General features: G+C 38.7%; 1 protein-coding gene across 2 annotated transcripts in view; it reads left to right on the forward strand.

Moving 5' to 3' along the window:
• abat (4-aminobutyrate aminotransferase) overlaps positions 1 to 19086 on the forward strand; it is a 65309-nt gene continuing 46223 nt past the window's right edge. For both annotated transcript variants that reach the window (XR_010924285.1, XM_067571103.1), the window contains exons 1-4: positions 1 to 142; positions 13003 to 13149; positions 16400 to 16497; positions 16619 to 16648. Coding sequence is in view for 1 of the 2 variants with exons in the window: in XM_067571103.1 (XP_067427204.1) it covers positions 13080 to 13149; positions 16400 to 16497; positions 16619 to 16648 (198 nt within the window). In the remaining variant the exon portion in view is untranslated. The remainder of the gene's footprint in view (positions 143 to 13002; positions 13150 to 16399; positions 16498 to 16618; positions 16649 to 19086) is intronic.

The raw sequence follows: 19086 nt of genomic DNA on the forward strand, positions 1-19086 counted from the left end.
TTTTTTTAAGTGAGCGAGAAAGCCCCTCCTCCTGTAGAGAGGACAGAGCATAGGAGCCAGCCAGCCACGGTCTCTTCGTCGAGGTGTCGGTCTGCGGTTAGTGGATATACACACAGATTCTCACGCCATCGCTTGATCATCGGTAAGTGTTCTCGAGACTTAATCTCATACAATACATGTCTCATGAACAACCGGGTCTGCACCGAGAGTTGTGCCTAGACTAGACCGCGGTGTTGTCGCATCGACAGTGAGTCAGTCTTGTCGGAGAGTGTTTGTGCTTTTGAGCCGTCCAAGTACTGGGATGCTGTCATGTCCACAGCGTCCCCGTCGGGATAACAGTTGACGAAGCATCTACCTAATACATCCTGTTAGTAATAATAATGGATTGGTTCTCATAATTACCAACCTATACTGATTCATAATATCTCGTGTGAGAGCCAGCCAGATCCAGTCGGAACCAGATTTTTTTTCAGAAGACAAGTAGCTAAAAGCCAAACAACACCCGTATAAACAAATTGAAAAATACCTTAATCAATCTTAATCTCAATGAATGCACACACTCTCTCTAATGCCTGAAATGTGTGAGCTAGACGGCGGTTCTCTTCCTTATCTTTCTTGCAAGACCAGAGGAGCAGAGGTCACGTGTAGTCCGTGCCATTGGTCTATACAGATCCAAATATTTTTTACTTTTTTTATTTTTTAGATTACATTCTGCATTGCAGTTACAACTCAACCTTCAGCATGGGGTGAGCAATAACACAGTGATTTAAAAATAGCTGTTTATACTTAAATGGTAAATGACATGGATATTTTATTTTATTTTGTTGTTTTGGTGTCACGGGGTAATTGCATAGAAATTTTCATTACATGTATCATTTACGTAGGCGCAAACATGTCACCTTGTGAAATTCAAAGTTTTGAATTAAAATTTTTGAATGAAAATATGTCACTGATGTGATTAGTGCAGAATGTTGATGCATGTTGACTCCAGAAATTCTTATTACATTTGCTTTCCAGATTGACACATATTGGCTATACCGCTATACTGCTATACTGTAACATGACTACCATATCTGTCTGTGTTCTGCGTTCGGTGTGTTCAGGCTGCATTATTTATTGTTGATTAATGTGTCATTATTTAAAAAAAAATACTATATAACTTTAATAATGACTTAAAGATCAGACAATTGTGAAAAGCAATTTCCTAGAGCCCAAGATAATGTCTCAAAATGACTTGTTTTGTCTGTCTGTCAGAGCGCCCACATTACTCAGACTCTCAGAACAGCTAGATCACAAAACAATCTTCACCTCTATATGGCCCTGTTTACATCTGGCATTAACATGCGTCTTGGGTGATCCAATCACAAGTGGACAGCTCTAAGTACCTCTCTTAACACCTGGCATTATTATTATCATTATTATTATTAGTCTTTATTAAACAAGGACCATGCTTAAAAAACATTAATCTCAAAATGAGAAGAGATGATTTATGCCAGATAAATCATCTTAGGAAATTATTAGCTAATTTCCATCAGCAGTCCCTGGGCAGGTACACAGAACAACTACCAGATTGCACCATGGGGAAAAAACGAAAGTCTGTGCAAGTTTTAAGCTCAGCTGGAAGCATATTCCAATGTTTGATGGCCATAAATGACAAAGCAGATTGTGCAAAACTAGTCTGCCACAGTGGGATGTGTGAGTCTGAGTTTAGAGCAGATCAAGAGGTTCTGCTCATTTGCTCAGAGCTGAGCTGAAAAAAGCTCTTCAGTGGTGGAGGAGCAGCACTGTGAATTATTTTGAATACCAATCGAACTGAAAACAGAATGAGATTTCCAAAACTTGAGAGACTGTATTTGGACAATATGTTACAATGATGGTGATTTAGGGTAAACGTCCCTATTAAGCCCACCAAATCCGCTTTTCAGACATTTTTAATACATAATGCTCCAATTTAAGTGAGAACATTTTCATTAAAATGAAAGTCTAATCTCTCATGTTAAGTGTCAATAATTCATTTATACCAGTTTCTAATGTTTTTATTGTTTAATTTGTCAAAATATGTCAAGAATCTGGCATGGGCTTAATGGGTACCTAATGTACCCTTTAAGCCCATGGGTGTTCCAAATAAGCCCACTTCATGATTTGTTGATAAATAAATATATATATTAAAAAATCTTAAGAATACAAACTTGTTCTGTTCAAATCTGTAATCTCTTAGCTCTCAATAGCTATTTTCATTTTGTCTCCACTTCAATCCTATGGCCTGTAAATGGCATTTGAAATGGGCGTGACCAGCCATTTTGCTGTGTTGTCAACGCAGAAAAAGCTAAACTTACAACATGTCTTCAGTGGAATGTAGCCAAAAAACTATTTACGAACAAAATCAAAACTATAGTTGAAATTATTTTCAAATACTTGTATCTCTATCCTATGGTGTGCTGTTTGAAATTGGCCAAAATTTCTGGTCCAGCCAGCTGGTTGAAAGTGCAAAGATGTTTTTATGAAGATTTCTGAGGACCAACTAACAGTTTGTAGGTTCAATACTAATGTTCTAAGGATGGTAAATGAGTCAATTTCAGGATTTACAATTAAACAATAAATTTAACTGATTTTCAAATGTTAATCACATTTAGGCTAGTAGTTTGAAAACATTGTAAGAAGGCATTTAAAAACCATTCAGTTCATTGTGGAGTAACATTAAAACACGCAGTTCATTGTGAGGAGACATCAGTCATAACATCTTGAAGCTCATTATTTCATCTTAAACTAAAACTTATCTGAAAAGTAAAGATTAGAAAAATATTGCTTATGTTAGGATAGAATATGGGCCTGTCCAAAATGAATTGACCTATTTAATATCAGTGATATTTAAATATGGGTATTAATTACCTGATTTATTGAGCTGATTCATGAGGTGAGGTTAAAATTAGGGAGGAAAATGGTTCAAAAGTCAAAAGGGACAAAATCCCCATTGAAATACAGTCAAGTGGGCCCAATGGGAGCAAGTGGACTTCAAGGGAACGTCAGTAAATTTATGGTTAAAAGACAGACCCTAACTCTAACCCTAACCCTAACGTTAAAAAAAAAAACTATATGAAATAAATCTTTACATGGTGTGCTAAGGTAACATGAAGAGTATTAATTGATCATGCAGAGAAATAATTAGTTATACTCATTTATATCCACCCCAAACAGTGGGATTTAAGGTAATGTCCCCTTTAAGCCCACCAGATAAAAATGTTAATTAAAAAATAAATAAAGATAAACATACACATTTATTATCTATTTAACAGTATAATAATTTAAACTGCATACAAAAATGTAAACTATACAGACTTATCATGCTTTATGTCATTGCAGTGAACCATACTATGCATTGATGCAACATGTGGTCTGTTTGCTAACATGCTAAAACTCATATTTTGATTTCAAAAGAAACAATATTTCTGATTCAAGTAATATTCTAACATATGTCTTATTCAAATCACTAATCTCTTAAATTTTGATAACAGTTGAGTATTTACCAAAAATAGGAGTAGAAATATGCAAAAAACTTTATTTTCTGAGGGTATCAAAATCACCAAAGTTTTTTTGCAACGTCTTTTGGGATCAGCAGGCACATGTCACACATATGCTTCGATAACTCAATATTGACAAATCTGATTGACTTACAATAAAAAATGTCATTCATGTAACAAGCAGATTCATTAGAAGAAACAAACAGCAAAAAATTATGATTGTTTTTTTAAAAATTTGACTCAGACGTTGCAAGTGGGCTTATATGGTATGTGGGCTTAATAGGGACGTTTACCTATGATTTCCTGTCAAAAACTTTTAAGACTTGTTTAAAAAGAATTTCAGTTGGTTTCAGCACAGTCTTACTCGCCTGGGACCAGCAAGATACACAACAATGAAGATGTGAAAAATGATAGCATGCAAAAATGTTTCTGATGCTTCTATTGTTAATGAGTTCCTAATGTGTCTAAATGTAAGCATGTTATATTTCAATTTTTTACTCATCTTTTTAATATGGCTTTCAAAAGTCAAGTTGGAATCCAAAGTCATACCTAAATATTTAACTTCATCAACATTTTTGATTATTTGTCTATTAACACTAAGCTGTGGATAGACAGTTTGTTTTTGTTTATGAGCAAAACAAATCATCACTGTTTTCTGTAATCGAGGTAAGACACAGGTCACTCAGCAATTTAGCAACTTTATGAAGTGTTAATGAGAGCTTAGTGGCCACTTGTTCAGCATCTTTCCTGTGAGTGTAGATGACTGTGTTATCGGCATACATCTGAATATCCACCTCCTCACAAACAGATGGGAGATTATTGATGTATAAAATGAACAACAGTGGCCCAAGAATAGAGCCTTGTGGTACTCCCATTATGCAAAATTTTATTGGTGACAATTCATTATTGATACGAACACATTGTGAATGACCAGACACATAAGACCTTCATTCATTTCAGTGTACCAGCTGAAAGTTTGAATTTGGACAACTTTGATAGAAGTATTGGATAACTCACTTTACCAAATGCTTCATGCAGGTCAAGAAACACTGCTCCTACCACCCCTCCCTTATCTAATTAGGGCCCGAGCACCGACCGGTGCGAAGCCCTATTGGAACTGAAGGAATTATTATTATTATTATTATTATTATTCCTCCGAAACAAACGCATTTTTGAGGGCCTAAACATGCACGAAAACTCATGAAAATTTGCACAGATGTCAGGACTGGCGAAAATTTCGATATTTTATGGGTCTCGAAATAAAGCGGGACAAAATGGCTCGACAGCGCCACCTAGAAAGTCAAGAAAATTGAGCCCCTCGATACAGATTGTCGTAGGAGAACGAAATTCGGTATGCATATGTATCATGACCAAACGCACCAAAAAGTCTCAAGGACACATAGCCTAACTCCAACAGGAAGTCGGCCATTTTGTATCAAAGTTGAAATTTTGCACTGATTTTGTCATTTCCAGCCCGCATACTTTAACGAACTCCTCCTAGAGATTTGACCCCAGGACTTTCAAATTCGGTCCGTATCATCTACAGGCATAGGAGATTAAAAGTTATCAAAACAATTCTCATTAGTCTTTCCTAGGGGGCGTGGCTGGGCGGCGAATTTCGATCCTTCGCCATGAAAAATGAAACGGCTATAACTCCGGCATACATGATCCTAAGAGAGCCAAACCTTTTGTGCTTCATAAGAGTCCCGCCCTGAACGGGTCCATGTGACAATACAGGATATGAGTCATAGCGCCACCTCCTGGCAACAGGAAGTTACATGTTTTACGCTCTGACGCCCTGTGGGCAGCACGGTGATGGAATCCAGCTGAAATTTACTGAGAATAGCCTCAAGACCTTAGAGATCTTATATTATGAAGTTGGTGACCCTTCGTCGAAAGGTGTTGCCATGGCGACGCGGCGAATTTCGATGTGACGCCATGAAATTTCAATGCCTTATAACTTGACTCCACGTGGTCTGATCTTTTCCAAATTTCATATGCTTGTTAAGAGTCCCAATCTGAACACATGTTCAGTCTCATATTTAGCGAAAGTCATAGCGCCACCTACTGGCAACAGGAAGTATCATGCGTCGTACTTTGTCTAATTACTCCTAGGAAATTTGGCTGATGCACCTGAAATTAAGTCAGCTAATAAACAAGACCTTGGTGATGCTACATTTGGCAGCTCATGACCCAAAACTGAATGCTGTTACCATGGCGACACATCCTTCGCCATGAAATATGATACTGTTTTTCAGGGAGAAGGGATTGCTCTACAGTCATGAAACTTGACACACATGTCTAGAGTGATGTCAGCTAAAATCCTATGTGGTCGCTTTGAATGGGCGTGGCAAAATGGCTCAACAGCGCCCCCTTTAAAATTTCAAAATTGCAGCCCCGCCTTCCAGATTAACGTAGAAAGATGAAATTCACAGGGCACATGTATAATGTCAACACGCACAAAAAAGCCTCTTGAAGCCTTATTGTAAGTCGAACAGGAAGTCGGCCATCTTGAAAAAAATGGTACATTTTCGCCTTTTCTTGGCCATTTCGCATACCTTGTATTTTAAAGAACTCCTCCTACAGAATCCATCGTAAGGACTTAAAAATCAGTGTGTGTCATCTAGACTAGTGTATGATCATGATGGTTTGGCCGTGGCGTGGCGTTGAGTTTTGATGTTTCGCCATGACAGAGGAAATTGATATAACTTGAGTGTACACGGTTGGATCTGCCTCAAACTTTACACAACAAGTCACTGACAAAAGCCCTTCGACTGAGCGTCACTTCGACATGCGCTGGGGTGCGAGGGCCCGATCATCGCTGCTTGCAGCTTTAATCTAGACTTGATTACTTCCAAGAAATAGCAACATGCAGTCTTAGTGGAGTAATTACTCCTAAATCTGAACTGCATAGTGTGGAGTAGATCTTTGTTGTTAAGATGTGACACCAGCTGTTCTGCAACTACCTTTTCAACCACTTCTGAAACAACAGGTAGTATGCTAATTGGTCTATAGTTGCTTATAGAAACATATGAAAATGCATATACTGTGTAAGCAAGACATTTATATAATGGAGTTACAACTTTTAAAAGCTAATGGAAATATATTGTTTTTCAATGATTGATTTTTAATATAGGTAATAGGAATGGCTAAATAATTTTTGTTTTTTTAAGAATGACTGTGTCAAGTCCCTAGTGATCAGTTGCCTCATTAGTACATGTAAGTTTAAGTGCTTTTCGATCATCACTTAATTCAACAATCAGATCAGTTACACTGAAATTTCGGCCCAACTCCAAAACAGAATAAATGAAATAACGAATAAAACTGTTTGCCACAGGTAACCTGTCCTGCTGTGGGGTTCCATTTATCATGAGTGCTATATTTTCACATTAAAATATATATCTACATTTTCGCATTAACATGCATCTTGAATAACCACTTCTGATCGGATCTCACTTCCCGACACATTATTTAAATGTCCTGGCACACTATATGCAAATAAATGTGTACATCATAAGGACCAAATTTGTTGTTGTTTTTAACTGGTGGGAGGACTGCGGGTCCATGTACCCTCTGTCCAAAGCTGTGTTCAACTTAATTGACAACAGTATAAACAAATATACAATGCGTTGTGTGCCCCTCATGAAATACACACACACACACACACACACACACACACACACACACACATATATATATATATAGTTTTGTTTTTTTTTTTAATTAAAAATGTGTATATATATAAAACAAATATAGAGTTATATGCAGCAATCTCCCTGCAGCTCCGTCTCCCCATTGAGAGACGCTGTGTGCATTTATGCATGAGGCACAGCAGCATAACTTCATTGATTATTTAAATCTCCCGACAAGCTGACAGGATCAGTTGGGATCTAATGTTAATTAATGTTCTGTGTTCTTGTACACATACAAAAGGTCAGCTGTTACATACATACAGTCCAGGTTCATACAGTGAAATTGTTTGGGGCAGCCATCTTCCTGATAAATCCTGAGCTCATTATGTCAAGCAGCACAGCAAAACTAAACACTTAAGTTATCCACTTGACAGGACAGAGGAAACTATCTTGGGGAGACAGAATTAAACGTTTGGCTTCTGAAATTTACTTTTTAGACAGACGAGCGAAAAACAAGTTAGCCTATTTCTGGTTTTGGTTTCATTTCTATTCCAATTGCCGATTTGAAGAACAAAGCAGGTTAGGGGAACAGGAAAAAATGGGAAGTGGATTTTGTTTTTTTAATTCAGATGCATTTCTTTATCCTGTTATCAAACAAGTTGAACACAGCTTTGGATGGAGGGTTCATTAATTGGAGGCAGTAATACAATTCCTGTGCCTAGTCTGCCAGAAAATAGAGGATGTCAGTTGAGTGGGTGGTCCTTCAATGTGGCCCAGGATACATTGCGTTCACACTGCTAAAAGAATGTGGCCACATGCGGCCCAGACCACCTCCGAATGTGGTCTGAGTGATCAGATCTCAGTGTGTCCTCAATGCGTCTTGGGTGCGTTTGCACCTGTACTTAGAGCTGTCCACTTGTGATTGGATCACCAAAGACGCATTTTAATGCTAGGTATAAACAGGGCCTATGTCACAAAACCTTGTAGCAGACCAAGTAGCCAGGCTGTGGAGTCAACCAACTCTAGTGTTTGATAACACCACACAGCAGCTGTGGTTACACAACAGTCCATTTGTCAATGCAATATCAGGTCACTAGAGGACAGACAGCTGATTTGACCGCCCCAGACCAGTTTTAAGGAAAAAGCATGCATAAAAACTTTATATAGCACATTTCATTTCAGGTAGGATATAATGTAAGTATAATGTTATGTTGGAGCACATCTAGTGTCTAGTACAATCTTGCAAAGTATTCCAGAAGCCACATCAGCCAGAGAGGCCTTTTACCCTAGACATAATTTTATGATGATAGACTGTTTTTATTTTATGCTGGTGATGTGGCTCAGGAAATAGAGGTCAGAGTACAGGATAACATCCAAATATCTGACTTGTGTTAGGTTCTGATGTTGAAAGGATATTATGAAGCCTGGTTGGACTTCATCTGTCAAAAGTGTCTGTGTGTCCCTGTTAAATTGTCATCCAGTGCACCCATCCTTCTGGTTGTTACTGCATGTCTAATATTTATGTTGCTGGAACACAGCTCTCACACTGTTGTTATCTTCGCTCTTTATTAGGGCCCCAGGGCCCAATGATCCCTGGCACTGAGTGTGAGGAACCTATTGTTTTTGTAAATATTATTATTATTATTATTATTATTATTATTATTATTATTATTATTATTATTATTATTATTATTATTAGGGCCTTGGGCACCCCATGGTTTTTGTAGAGATTAATAGGGCCAAAAAGCTTCACCTTTAAATTTGACCTGTATGTACGAAATTTGGTAGGTAGATGTAACATCTCCAAGACTTAAAAAGCCTCTTTGAGTCATACCCTGTGTCCAACAGGAAGTCAGCCATTTTGAATCTAAGTTGCATTTTTTTCGCAAAGTGAAGCCATTGACATTGTATTTTAAAAAAACTCCTCCTAGACATTTAACCTGAGCAGCTTCAAATTTGGTAGGTTACATCTAAACACCTTTTTGATGCTAAATTGCAAAGCTTTTTAGTTTTCATGGAATTTCCTTGGCGTGGCGTGCCGGACAATTTTGCCCAAAACATGCTTGGGGCATTAAACAGGAAGTTGTTGTAACTCAGCTTGACATCATCCAGGCTGCCCCAAATTTCTCATGCTTGATAACACTCCAGGCCTGAACACATCTACATGTCAATATTGAGTCATAGTCACAGCGCCACCTACTGACAACAGGAAGTTGCCCTTATGTGACAAAAGTCATCCGATTTACATGAAAATTACATGATGTAATCTACACATGATATAGTGCTCTATATCATGTGTAGATTACATCATGTAATTTACATGACGTATAATTAGTGGACACAGGAAGTGATAGTTATCTTCTACATGCAATGTCCAATACTCATGAAAATGTATATCCATGTCAGGTGCCCTCTGGTAAATGTATTGCTGTATTGTGTTGCTCTGCAATAACAGCAGTTCGACTGCGGAGTAGTTCGACTGCAGCACACCCTGACATGCACGAAGGGCCTGATCATCACTGCTTGCAGCTTTAATTATTATGAATTTGTTTTTCACTGTGTGAGAAAATGGACCTGTGGCGTGAAAGCTTGGAAAGCTCTCATGGTCAATGAGTGAGACATGTGTGAGACCTGGCAGTTCTGCAAATACAGTAGCACACACCATCATAGCAACATGGTGTTGGTAAAAATAAAAATGCTTTACTTTGTGTGTGTAACCTGGATATTTTAATAGCTTGTGTATTTTATGTGCAGTACAGTATATTTTTCATTGATTGGTGATGTAAAAGCATGTTAAACCATGATCACAGGTCTTTTTCTGTGCTTCACAGTACTTGAAAACACACCTCATGTTGCCAACATGCAGCTGTCTTTTGGCCATTAAGGCTGTAGTGATGCATGTCTCTGGAATGTTACTGAATAAAATGCTGAGTGAGAGTTAAAAATATTGTATGCTATGGGAAAAACAGACATTAGAATTGGCAGTAACTCACTGTGGTATATATAATATACATTTCCCCAATATGCTGCATGCTCTTTTGGTTGTTCCCTGAAAATTTAAATTCTGCAGTGAAGTGTACTGTATAATCTCAGTGCATCGAGACGTGACATCACATCCCAAGCCACGGTGCAGTAGTCAGTTTACCTGTGCAAAGCTGTGTGTAAGCTGACCACCCTCTACTGACATTATGCTGTAACATGTTATGTGGTGCTCAACAATTGCATCATACCATATAACCGTAGCAAAAGTGTAGCATTCTTGTGGCAGGGTGGGAGACGTTATAGTGTTACCACTGTAAAATACATGTGTTGTTTGCAGCGTGTATGCCCTACAGCTTGGTTAGCATAAAAGTGATTGATTCAAAGCAAAGTATATAACTCTACATTGTATTGTGTTGATGCAAGTGTAAATCGTTTCTCTGATGACTGTAATCTTGCAATCTTTCTGAACTTCAAACCTTCAAGTTTAGAAAGGTTTGGTTAAAGTAAATAGCATTTTGAACTTGGTGCTCAGTAAGGATTGACATAATTGCATTAATAAAACATTTAGCTACATTTGATTACAAATACAATTGACGAGTTCTTTTGGATTTATTACTCAACTGGACTTCCTGGATCCTGTCTCTCTGTGTCACTGGTACCTTATAATAACATGCACCCACCACTGATGCTGCCTCTTGCATTTTCAACCAGGGCTGTTTTCATTCTGAATGGCACTTAAACTGTAGAGCTTCAACAGAAGTGCTTGTCACATGGTCAATATCAGTATCGGAAACCCCCTCTCCCCACACCTTTCTGACATCGGAACTGCACCCAACAGTTTGTCTGAAAGCGTCAGTCCAACATTCACGCCCACTTTGTGCAGTGATTGGCCAGGTGTGTGTTGGAGGGAGAAAATAAACAGTGAGCAGCAACTCTCTCATTTTCTCTTTTTTCATTCTTTGCACAAAACCTCCCCATCGTCACTCTACATCAGGTGAATGTAAAAAAAATCAATGCACAACAACTCCAGATAATGTAAATCACATTCTAGCATCAGTGGTGCTGTGATAATCAATGTGTAAGATCCTGTCCCTAAGTATGAATTAATTCAAGGCATCAATGTTTAGCACAACTGAAACCTCCAACACAGCATCAGAAATCCACTTCGATTTCAGACTCCAAACTCAAGGATTCTATTAGGCATTGTTGCTGTTGTACTCAATTTGTGTTCAGATTCCAGTTTATCCCAGTTCAAACTTGCTGTGTGCTTTCAGCCTCCAGCCTCCATCACTTTATTATACACCCCCCTCACAAAACCCACCATACCCCTCCTAGGCATATGAAGATGCAGTCTTGTGTAACTCTCTCTAAACCAGTTTCATCCAGTTCATGAGGTGTTGCCAAGAAACCGGCTGTGTGTTTATGTGCGTGCATGCGTGTGTGTGTGTGTGTGTGTGTGTGTGTGTGTGTGTGTGTGTGTGTGTGTGTGTGTGTGTGTGTGTGTGTGTGTGTGTGTGTGTGTGTGTGTGTGTGTGTGTGTGTGCGTGCGTGCGTGTGTGTGTATGTGATGGGCCAGGGTTTCCTTGGCTATGTGAAAGCAGATAACTGGAATTTTCCTGTTTCTGCTGCCAGTATTACATAAGAACTTGGGAAATGAGAGGGGGGAGAGAGACGACAGCCATGACTTTGTCTGTCAACAAAATGCATACATTAAAGAAAAAATCTATTGGTTATAAATTTTAGGCAGACAAATATTTACTATTAAAGGAAACATGTAAGCATGGGCAGCACTATTACGGGCTAAGCCTCCCCAAAATGGTCATGAAAATATTGTGCTGAAGCCTTTTGTAAATGATTCATTCATTCCAGCACACAGTGCACAGTCTGCATTTATCTATAATGACTGAGTGATTATACAGGGCCATTCACTGTGTTTACCTTCATTAGTATTCATTCATCATTCACCTCTGCACACATCAGACTGGTCAGTTATAACTTGATTGTCTGTCTGTTATGTGGGAGATGTTGGATTACAGGAGCTCATTATTCCTGTGCATTATAATCTCCTTTCCAACTTTTTTTTTTCAGTGGTTTATATTTTATTCTTGAAATGCATGAGGGTGTTAACACTGCTATGTCACATTTTGCGATATGATGTAACAGTTTGGTCTACAACATGAAATACAGAAAAATAAAAGACTGAAAAAGTATTGGATTAATCTGACCATATAAATGGCCTCCTCAAATGTGGAGGCATCTCGGTCCCAAATTTATTCTGCAGCAACAACCCCAAACATCCAGCAAGAGTCATAAAGAACTATCTTCAGCAACAAGAAGAACAAGGAGTCCTCCCTTTACTTTTAGTGCCTAAAACCTTTTCACAGTATATACCACACACATACCAGATGAACATACATGTGTGTGTGTTACGGCTTTGTGTTGTCAGCTCCATACGCTGTTATGTTTTCATTGTTGTGGTGCAGTCTGTCGTACTTTATATTCTCACCTCCCATAGCCCATGGTTCTTTGAACATAACATGCATGTATGTGCACGTGTGACTGAAGACACATTTTTTGTTCTCCAGGCTCTGTACTTAAACACATTCAATTGTAAATAAAATAATGGATACTAGATTAAATCCCAGCTTTAATTTCAGTAGGTTTATGTCAATATAGAAATAACTGTGCTGAGCTTTCAGGGACACCGTATCAGCCCATTAGTTTTCTCTTGTCCACTTCATAGATGAGTAACATTAATCCCCAGTCCTCTCTCTCTGTCTCTCTCTCTCTCTCTCTCTCTCTCTGTCTCTCTCTCTCTCTCTCTCTCTCTCTCTCTGTCTCTCTGTCTCTCTGTCTCTCTCTCTCACTAGGTGACTTGATCAGTCAGACCCTGAGGGCAGTTGCTGCCTCTCTCTCACACTTCTTCCTGTCTGTTGACAGTTTTGTCATGGCGTCCTCCTTGATCAGTCGTCAACTTGCGCTCTCCCTGCAGAAAAACTTGCGCCTCAGTGCTCCAGGTAAACCCAACACTCCACAATTAAAATCATATCCTTTTAAATCCAGTCAATATGTGAAATGTTGCCTTGTTATATATATCTTTTTCTAGATTGACCTAGAAGTACAGTGTGCATCTAGTTCCTTTGTTAATTGTTAAAGGATTTTGGTCCTCATTGCAATTGTCTATTTTGCTGCTTCAGCTATTTTACAACTTTTACTACAACTTTTACTACAAGTGCTTTTTTAGAAAAGGTTTTTCATTCCCCCTTTGTGTTCTCCTTTCAGTTGTTGAATTGGTCTTAGATTTTGAAAAAAATCAAACTCAATTTCCAAGGGAACTTGAGTATTTGTCATTTTTGATCATTTTGCACTCAAATATCACCACTAAATTTGTAATTACATTACTTCTGATGTGCTCAGGGATAGACATGATATAACCATGTTTCAGAGGAGATAGACCAGCACTATCTAATCAGTGTAAATGTTTGACTGACCTCAAGCAGGACTTGGTTATAAAAACATGTGTACATGCTTCTCACAGGCTGGTGACTGAGTGATGTCTCAAAGGTGCTCGATTCTGTCAATCATCAATGGGCTAATCTATTTGGATCAGATTTATTCTAGTTTAACCATGTAGTAGACACTGTTAACCAGAATGACGAACAGTTAGTTTAACATCAGTGAACATCTCTCAGTAATCAAAAGGGCCAACCTATACTGGATTTTTGGGGCCAATGCCAATACTGATATTAGGGAGTAAAAAAATTTCAATAATTGCTGATAATCTTATATATACAGAATATATACATAAATGCACATTTTTTGCAATGATCCCTTAAATGTGGTTATCAAACACTTGTGACAAAGATATGTAATGGTGGCATGATATTTTGCAGTTTAACAATAAACTTCATTCTATAAAATGACATCAGTGCACTGAAACCGTAAACTTCACTGGGAATTTAATATTTATAAATAACTAAAATATATAATAAATATATAAATAAAAAAACAGCACAAAAACATAGGTATGTATATATTAACTCCGAATTAAGAAAAATAATCAAATATACATAAAATGTTGCCTATATAACTTAAAAATTTAAAAATATATATATTGGCACATATCGGACAACATATACGCCAATATCCTATCTATCAGTGATAGGCCATTACCGGCTGACAGATATATTAGTCAGGCTTTAGTTATCAACAGCATGAAGGAGCAAAAGCAACTCAGTCCCTGTATTCAATCAACAATCTCAGAGTAGGAAATCAGTCCTGAGACTGTTGAAGTCAGTCCAGTTAAATGATATCCATAAGAGCTGCTATAATTTTTCCCAGGCCAAATTCTGCTGCTTGACATACAGTCTGAAAATCAAATATAATCAGTGTTTTCCCTATAATAGTACAGGCTGCCAGGACAATTTTTTTTTTTTTTAATGCCAAAAATTACGCCAAATATCCATTAATTCAGAAATCAATAGCGTTTGGGAGCCTCTGAGTAGCACTGTTTCGAAACGTGAGTCAGTGTCTGTGTCGTTGTCTGGGAAACTGCAGGTAGTGTAACTCCTTTAATGGGGCAATGCGTAAGCGAGTGAGTGGTTAAGCGAGAGAGTGAGCGTCAAAAGTGACTGTGAATGCGAGTGGAGCAGAGGACAAGTTTAGCAGTAAGTTGTCAATATGACAGTAAATGTACAGTACAGATAACAGTGTGCAGTTAATAAATGCTGCAGCTTCACAAGACCAAGAAAAGTCATGTCTGTTGTTTCCCCAACTGCTGTAAAAGTGAAGGGGGTTAGCTCTGAAGTTAGCAACAATGGGTTAGCCTAACCTGACCACGCTAAACAGAGAATTGTGCCTGTCCCGTCCCGCCCACCCCCCCGGCCAAACCACTCAACCTAGGGGAAACACTGACAACAAATTTTACCATATTTGAGAAATGCATACAGTGAATACAGTACTCCTAGACTAGTGTGACACCACAGATACACCTAATGTCATAACATTTTGAAATTTACCACTGTCTATTATTCCAAAACTGCAACTATCATAAAACAGAAGTATATCATTATAATTTTGACTTTGTGGCTGAGAGTTTGGTAAGAAAAGCAACTTCCAGGAGTCGTCTTTCTCCTGCTAAAAGTCAGTGTAGGAAGCTTTTTAAGAACTCTCAATCCCACTCTCAGGTAGTGCTTTTTGTCCTAGCTGAACTTCTAAGAGTGATTTCTTTGAGGGATTTTGAGATGCATAATAAATACAAGGCTTCAGCTTTCTGGACAATTGTAAAAATAAATAAATGAAAATAATAAAGCAGGGAGCCAGAAGAAGTTGATTGAGTTGAAGAGCCAGAATTCCAGTCAAACTTGAATATGACAAAACCGAAATAGCCTTGAAATTAAAAGGTGGTTTATATAGTCCATGACTTTGACTTATCGGAACGGTCTTAACTGCTAAATTAGTGAGCCTCCCTAAACATGGTTGTTAGTCAAGACCTTAATAGAGTTTCCTAAACAGTTTTGGCCATAGGAGGATACCAGTGACTGCTGCTAGTTTTTTGGAGTCATGTAGAACCAGTAACAGTAAATTCATATCTTCCACCTGGGCCCACCCACATGCAGTTGCTTAATGCACCTTCAATCAAGTCATAAAACCTCAAAGAGGAAGATAGCGAAGTTTGCTATCATGTGTTGTCACAAATGTCAGCAGTTAAGTTAGGTTTGATATGTAGTAGTCTCACAACTGCAAAGATCAAACTCTAAGGCCCTGTTTACACCTGGTATTAACATCCGTCTCGGGTGATCCGATCACAAGTGGACAGCTTTAAGTACATCTGTTTACACCTGGCATTAACATGCGTCTCCACATGCATCTTGAGTGACCACTTGTGATCAGATCTCACTTCCCCGCTCTATGTAAATAAACACAGGCACCATGTGCACTGTCCCAGAACCGAAATCCCTGCACTTTCAAGGAAATGTTTTGCCACAGTTTCTCCTCACACATTGCACCTCTGACTTTGCAGACCTTCTGACTGAAAACAGCCCTGTGTTAAAACAATGCAAGAATTGGTGCAGGCACTTTATTAGTCTGATGTCTTAGTAAAGACACTGACTAATATCCCTATTATGATCAGGTTTGTGGTTATGTAGTTGCACATGTGACATGTGAACATCAATGTTCTTGTGAGTGTGGGTATGTAATCACTCTCACTGTGTTCCCACTGTATGTGTTTGTGTATGGATTATTTAGCTATGTTGTCTCCACCAGGGTGCAGATATGTCAGCAAGGCAGCACCAAAGACTCAGGTGGAGTTTGACTATGATGGGCCCTCCATGAAAACTGAAGTCCCTGGGCCACGATCACAGGTAACGCGCACACACACACACACACACACACACACACACACACACACACACACAAATCAATACACTTTATCAGTACCTCAGGTATTACCAAGTATCACTGATTTTTTTTTTTTATCTGTAGGAGCTGACAAAACAACTGGGAGACATCCAGGTGAGCTGAGGTGTGCGTGTGTGTTTGTGTGTGTGTGTTTGCGTGTTTGCTTTGTAGGGTGCAGGTGAAGATGTGTCTAGTTAAGCACTGAGACTATGAAAATGGCTCCGTCAGTGGAAATAAAACCAATTTTTGTGGTATCATTAGGGCCCAAGCACGAAAGTACCAGGGGCCCAACAGTCCGTAAATGTATTGCTGCATTGATGTTTCTCTTCAATCCAATACAATCCACTTTATTTATATAGCACGATTTTAACAAACACAAGGTTTCCAAAGTGCTGCACAGCAAGATAAAAAAACACAATAAATAGCACAACAGAACACAACAAAACGATGAAGGACACAATAGGATAAAAGCAATAAAATAAGATAAAATAAAATAAAATAAGATAAAAACAAATCAAATCAAATAAGATAAAATCACATAAAATAGGATAAAAACAAATAAAATAAAATAAATAAAGTGCACTGCTCACACAAGGTGCAAACACGCTACATGGTGTCAAAAGCCAGAGAGAAGAGGTGAGTTTTAAGAAGAGAAATGAGACAGTGAGGAGGCCTGTCTAATGTGCAGCGGCAATCCATTCCACAGTTTTGGAGCTGCAACAGCAAAATGCTCGTTCACCTCTGAGCTTAAGCCTAGCTTTAGGCACTGTCAGGAGCAGCTGGTCAGCTGACCTGAGAGAGCGGCTGGGAGTGTAGGGGTGCAGCAGCTCAGAGAGGTAAGGTGGGGCTAGGCCATTCAAGGCTTTAAAAGCAAATAAAATAATTTTAAAATGAATCCTTAAATGGATGGGCAGCCAGTGGAGTGAAGCTAAAATAGTATAGTATTGTCTATAGACAACAGGAAATGAAGTCTCAATGACACCTAGATCATCAAATGTTTAAACAATTTCCAATATGTCATCTCCAGCGCCACATACTGCACACCAGAAATAATATTTTTACCCATTCACACAGTGTCAGATAATCCTGAAAATTTAGAGCTGTGTCAAAAGACCTCCAAAACTGATACCATGGCTGCCACTCCCTCCGACGTGCGCAAGGTACGAGGGCCCGTTCATTGCTGCTTGCAGCTTTAATAATCAACCCTTCTTCTAAGGTCCTCAGAAATCTCCTTTGTTTAAGCCATGTCACACTTCCACAAACTTGTGTTGTGAAGCTCAGACTTTGATATTGAGGACCCAGATTTCTCTTCTTTAAATAAGGCAGGACCTCCCAGACTCACAATTGGTTCTCAACCTATTGATTGTAACACCCGACTCTAATTTCCCCTTCAAATGACATTTTAGGTCATATATATGCAGAAATAGAGCAAATTCTAAAGGGTTGACAAATTTCCAAGCAGCACTGTATTTTTTCAAATTGCCCAACAGGAAGTCAGCCATTTTCAATTTTGTGCGTCAATTTTCATTTTACGAACACAGTTGAGGCCTTTAGGATGCGTCATTCCATTTCATGGAATGCCCTTTGCATGGCGTGCCAGTGGATTTTGCCATGTTTGGGGCATTAAACAGGAAGTTGTTGGAACTCCACTTGACATTGTCCAATCTGCCCCAAATGTCTCATGTTTGATGAGAGGCCAGGCCTGAACACATCTACATGTTAATATTAAGTCATAGTCATAGCGCACCCTACTGACAACAGGAAGTGGGCCTTACGTGACAAACGTCATCTGATTTACATGAAAATTACATGTTGTGGTCTAACCATGATATATAGCAACATGACATATAATTAGTGGGTGTTCTCTAGCGCCACATAGTGGGCACAGGAAATGATGGTTATCTCTGACATGCAATATCCAATATTCATGAAAATGTATATCCATGTCTGATGGCCTCCAGTAAACGTATTGCTGTATCACGTTGCCCTGCAATAACAGCAGTTCGACTGTGGCGTAGTTTGACTACAGCACACCCCGATGTGCGCAAAGGCGCAAGGGCCCGATCATTGGTGCTTGCAGCTTTAATTGTTATTATTCTAGTACGCCATTGCATTTTTGAGGGGCTTAGGATGCTCGAAAACTCACGAAAATTGGCACACACATCAGAACTAGCAAAAATTGCAGGTTCTGTAGTGATTGGGTTCAGGCATGGCCAGTGGGCTCTATAGCACCCCCAAATGCAAGGCCATTTTAGAACAAAGGTTCTTTGATGTGCATGAAATTCGGTGGGCTCATTGCTTTCATCGTTCTTGACATGATACATACATTTTGAATTTTTTCACCCAACAGGAAGACAGCCATTTTGGATTTTGTGTGTCAATTTTCATTTTAATTATTTATTCATTAGTTAATTATTTAATTATTATTGTGGTCTGAATCTGCAGTGGTGTATGTTTGTGTGTGTATTTTAACATGCAAATGTTAATCCTGATTCACAAACGTTCTTGAAATACGAGTATTGAAGTGACGTCGCCATCTAGCAACAAGTGCC

Source organism: Thunnus thynnus, chromosome 17 (genome assembly GCF_963924715.1).
Source record: "Thunnus thynnus chromosome 17, fThuThy2.1, whole genome shotgun sequence".
Lineage (NCBI taxonomy): Eukaryota > Metazoa > Chordata > Actinopteri > Scombriformes > Scombridae > Thunnus > Thunnus thynnus.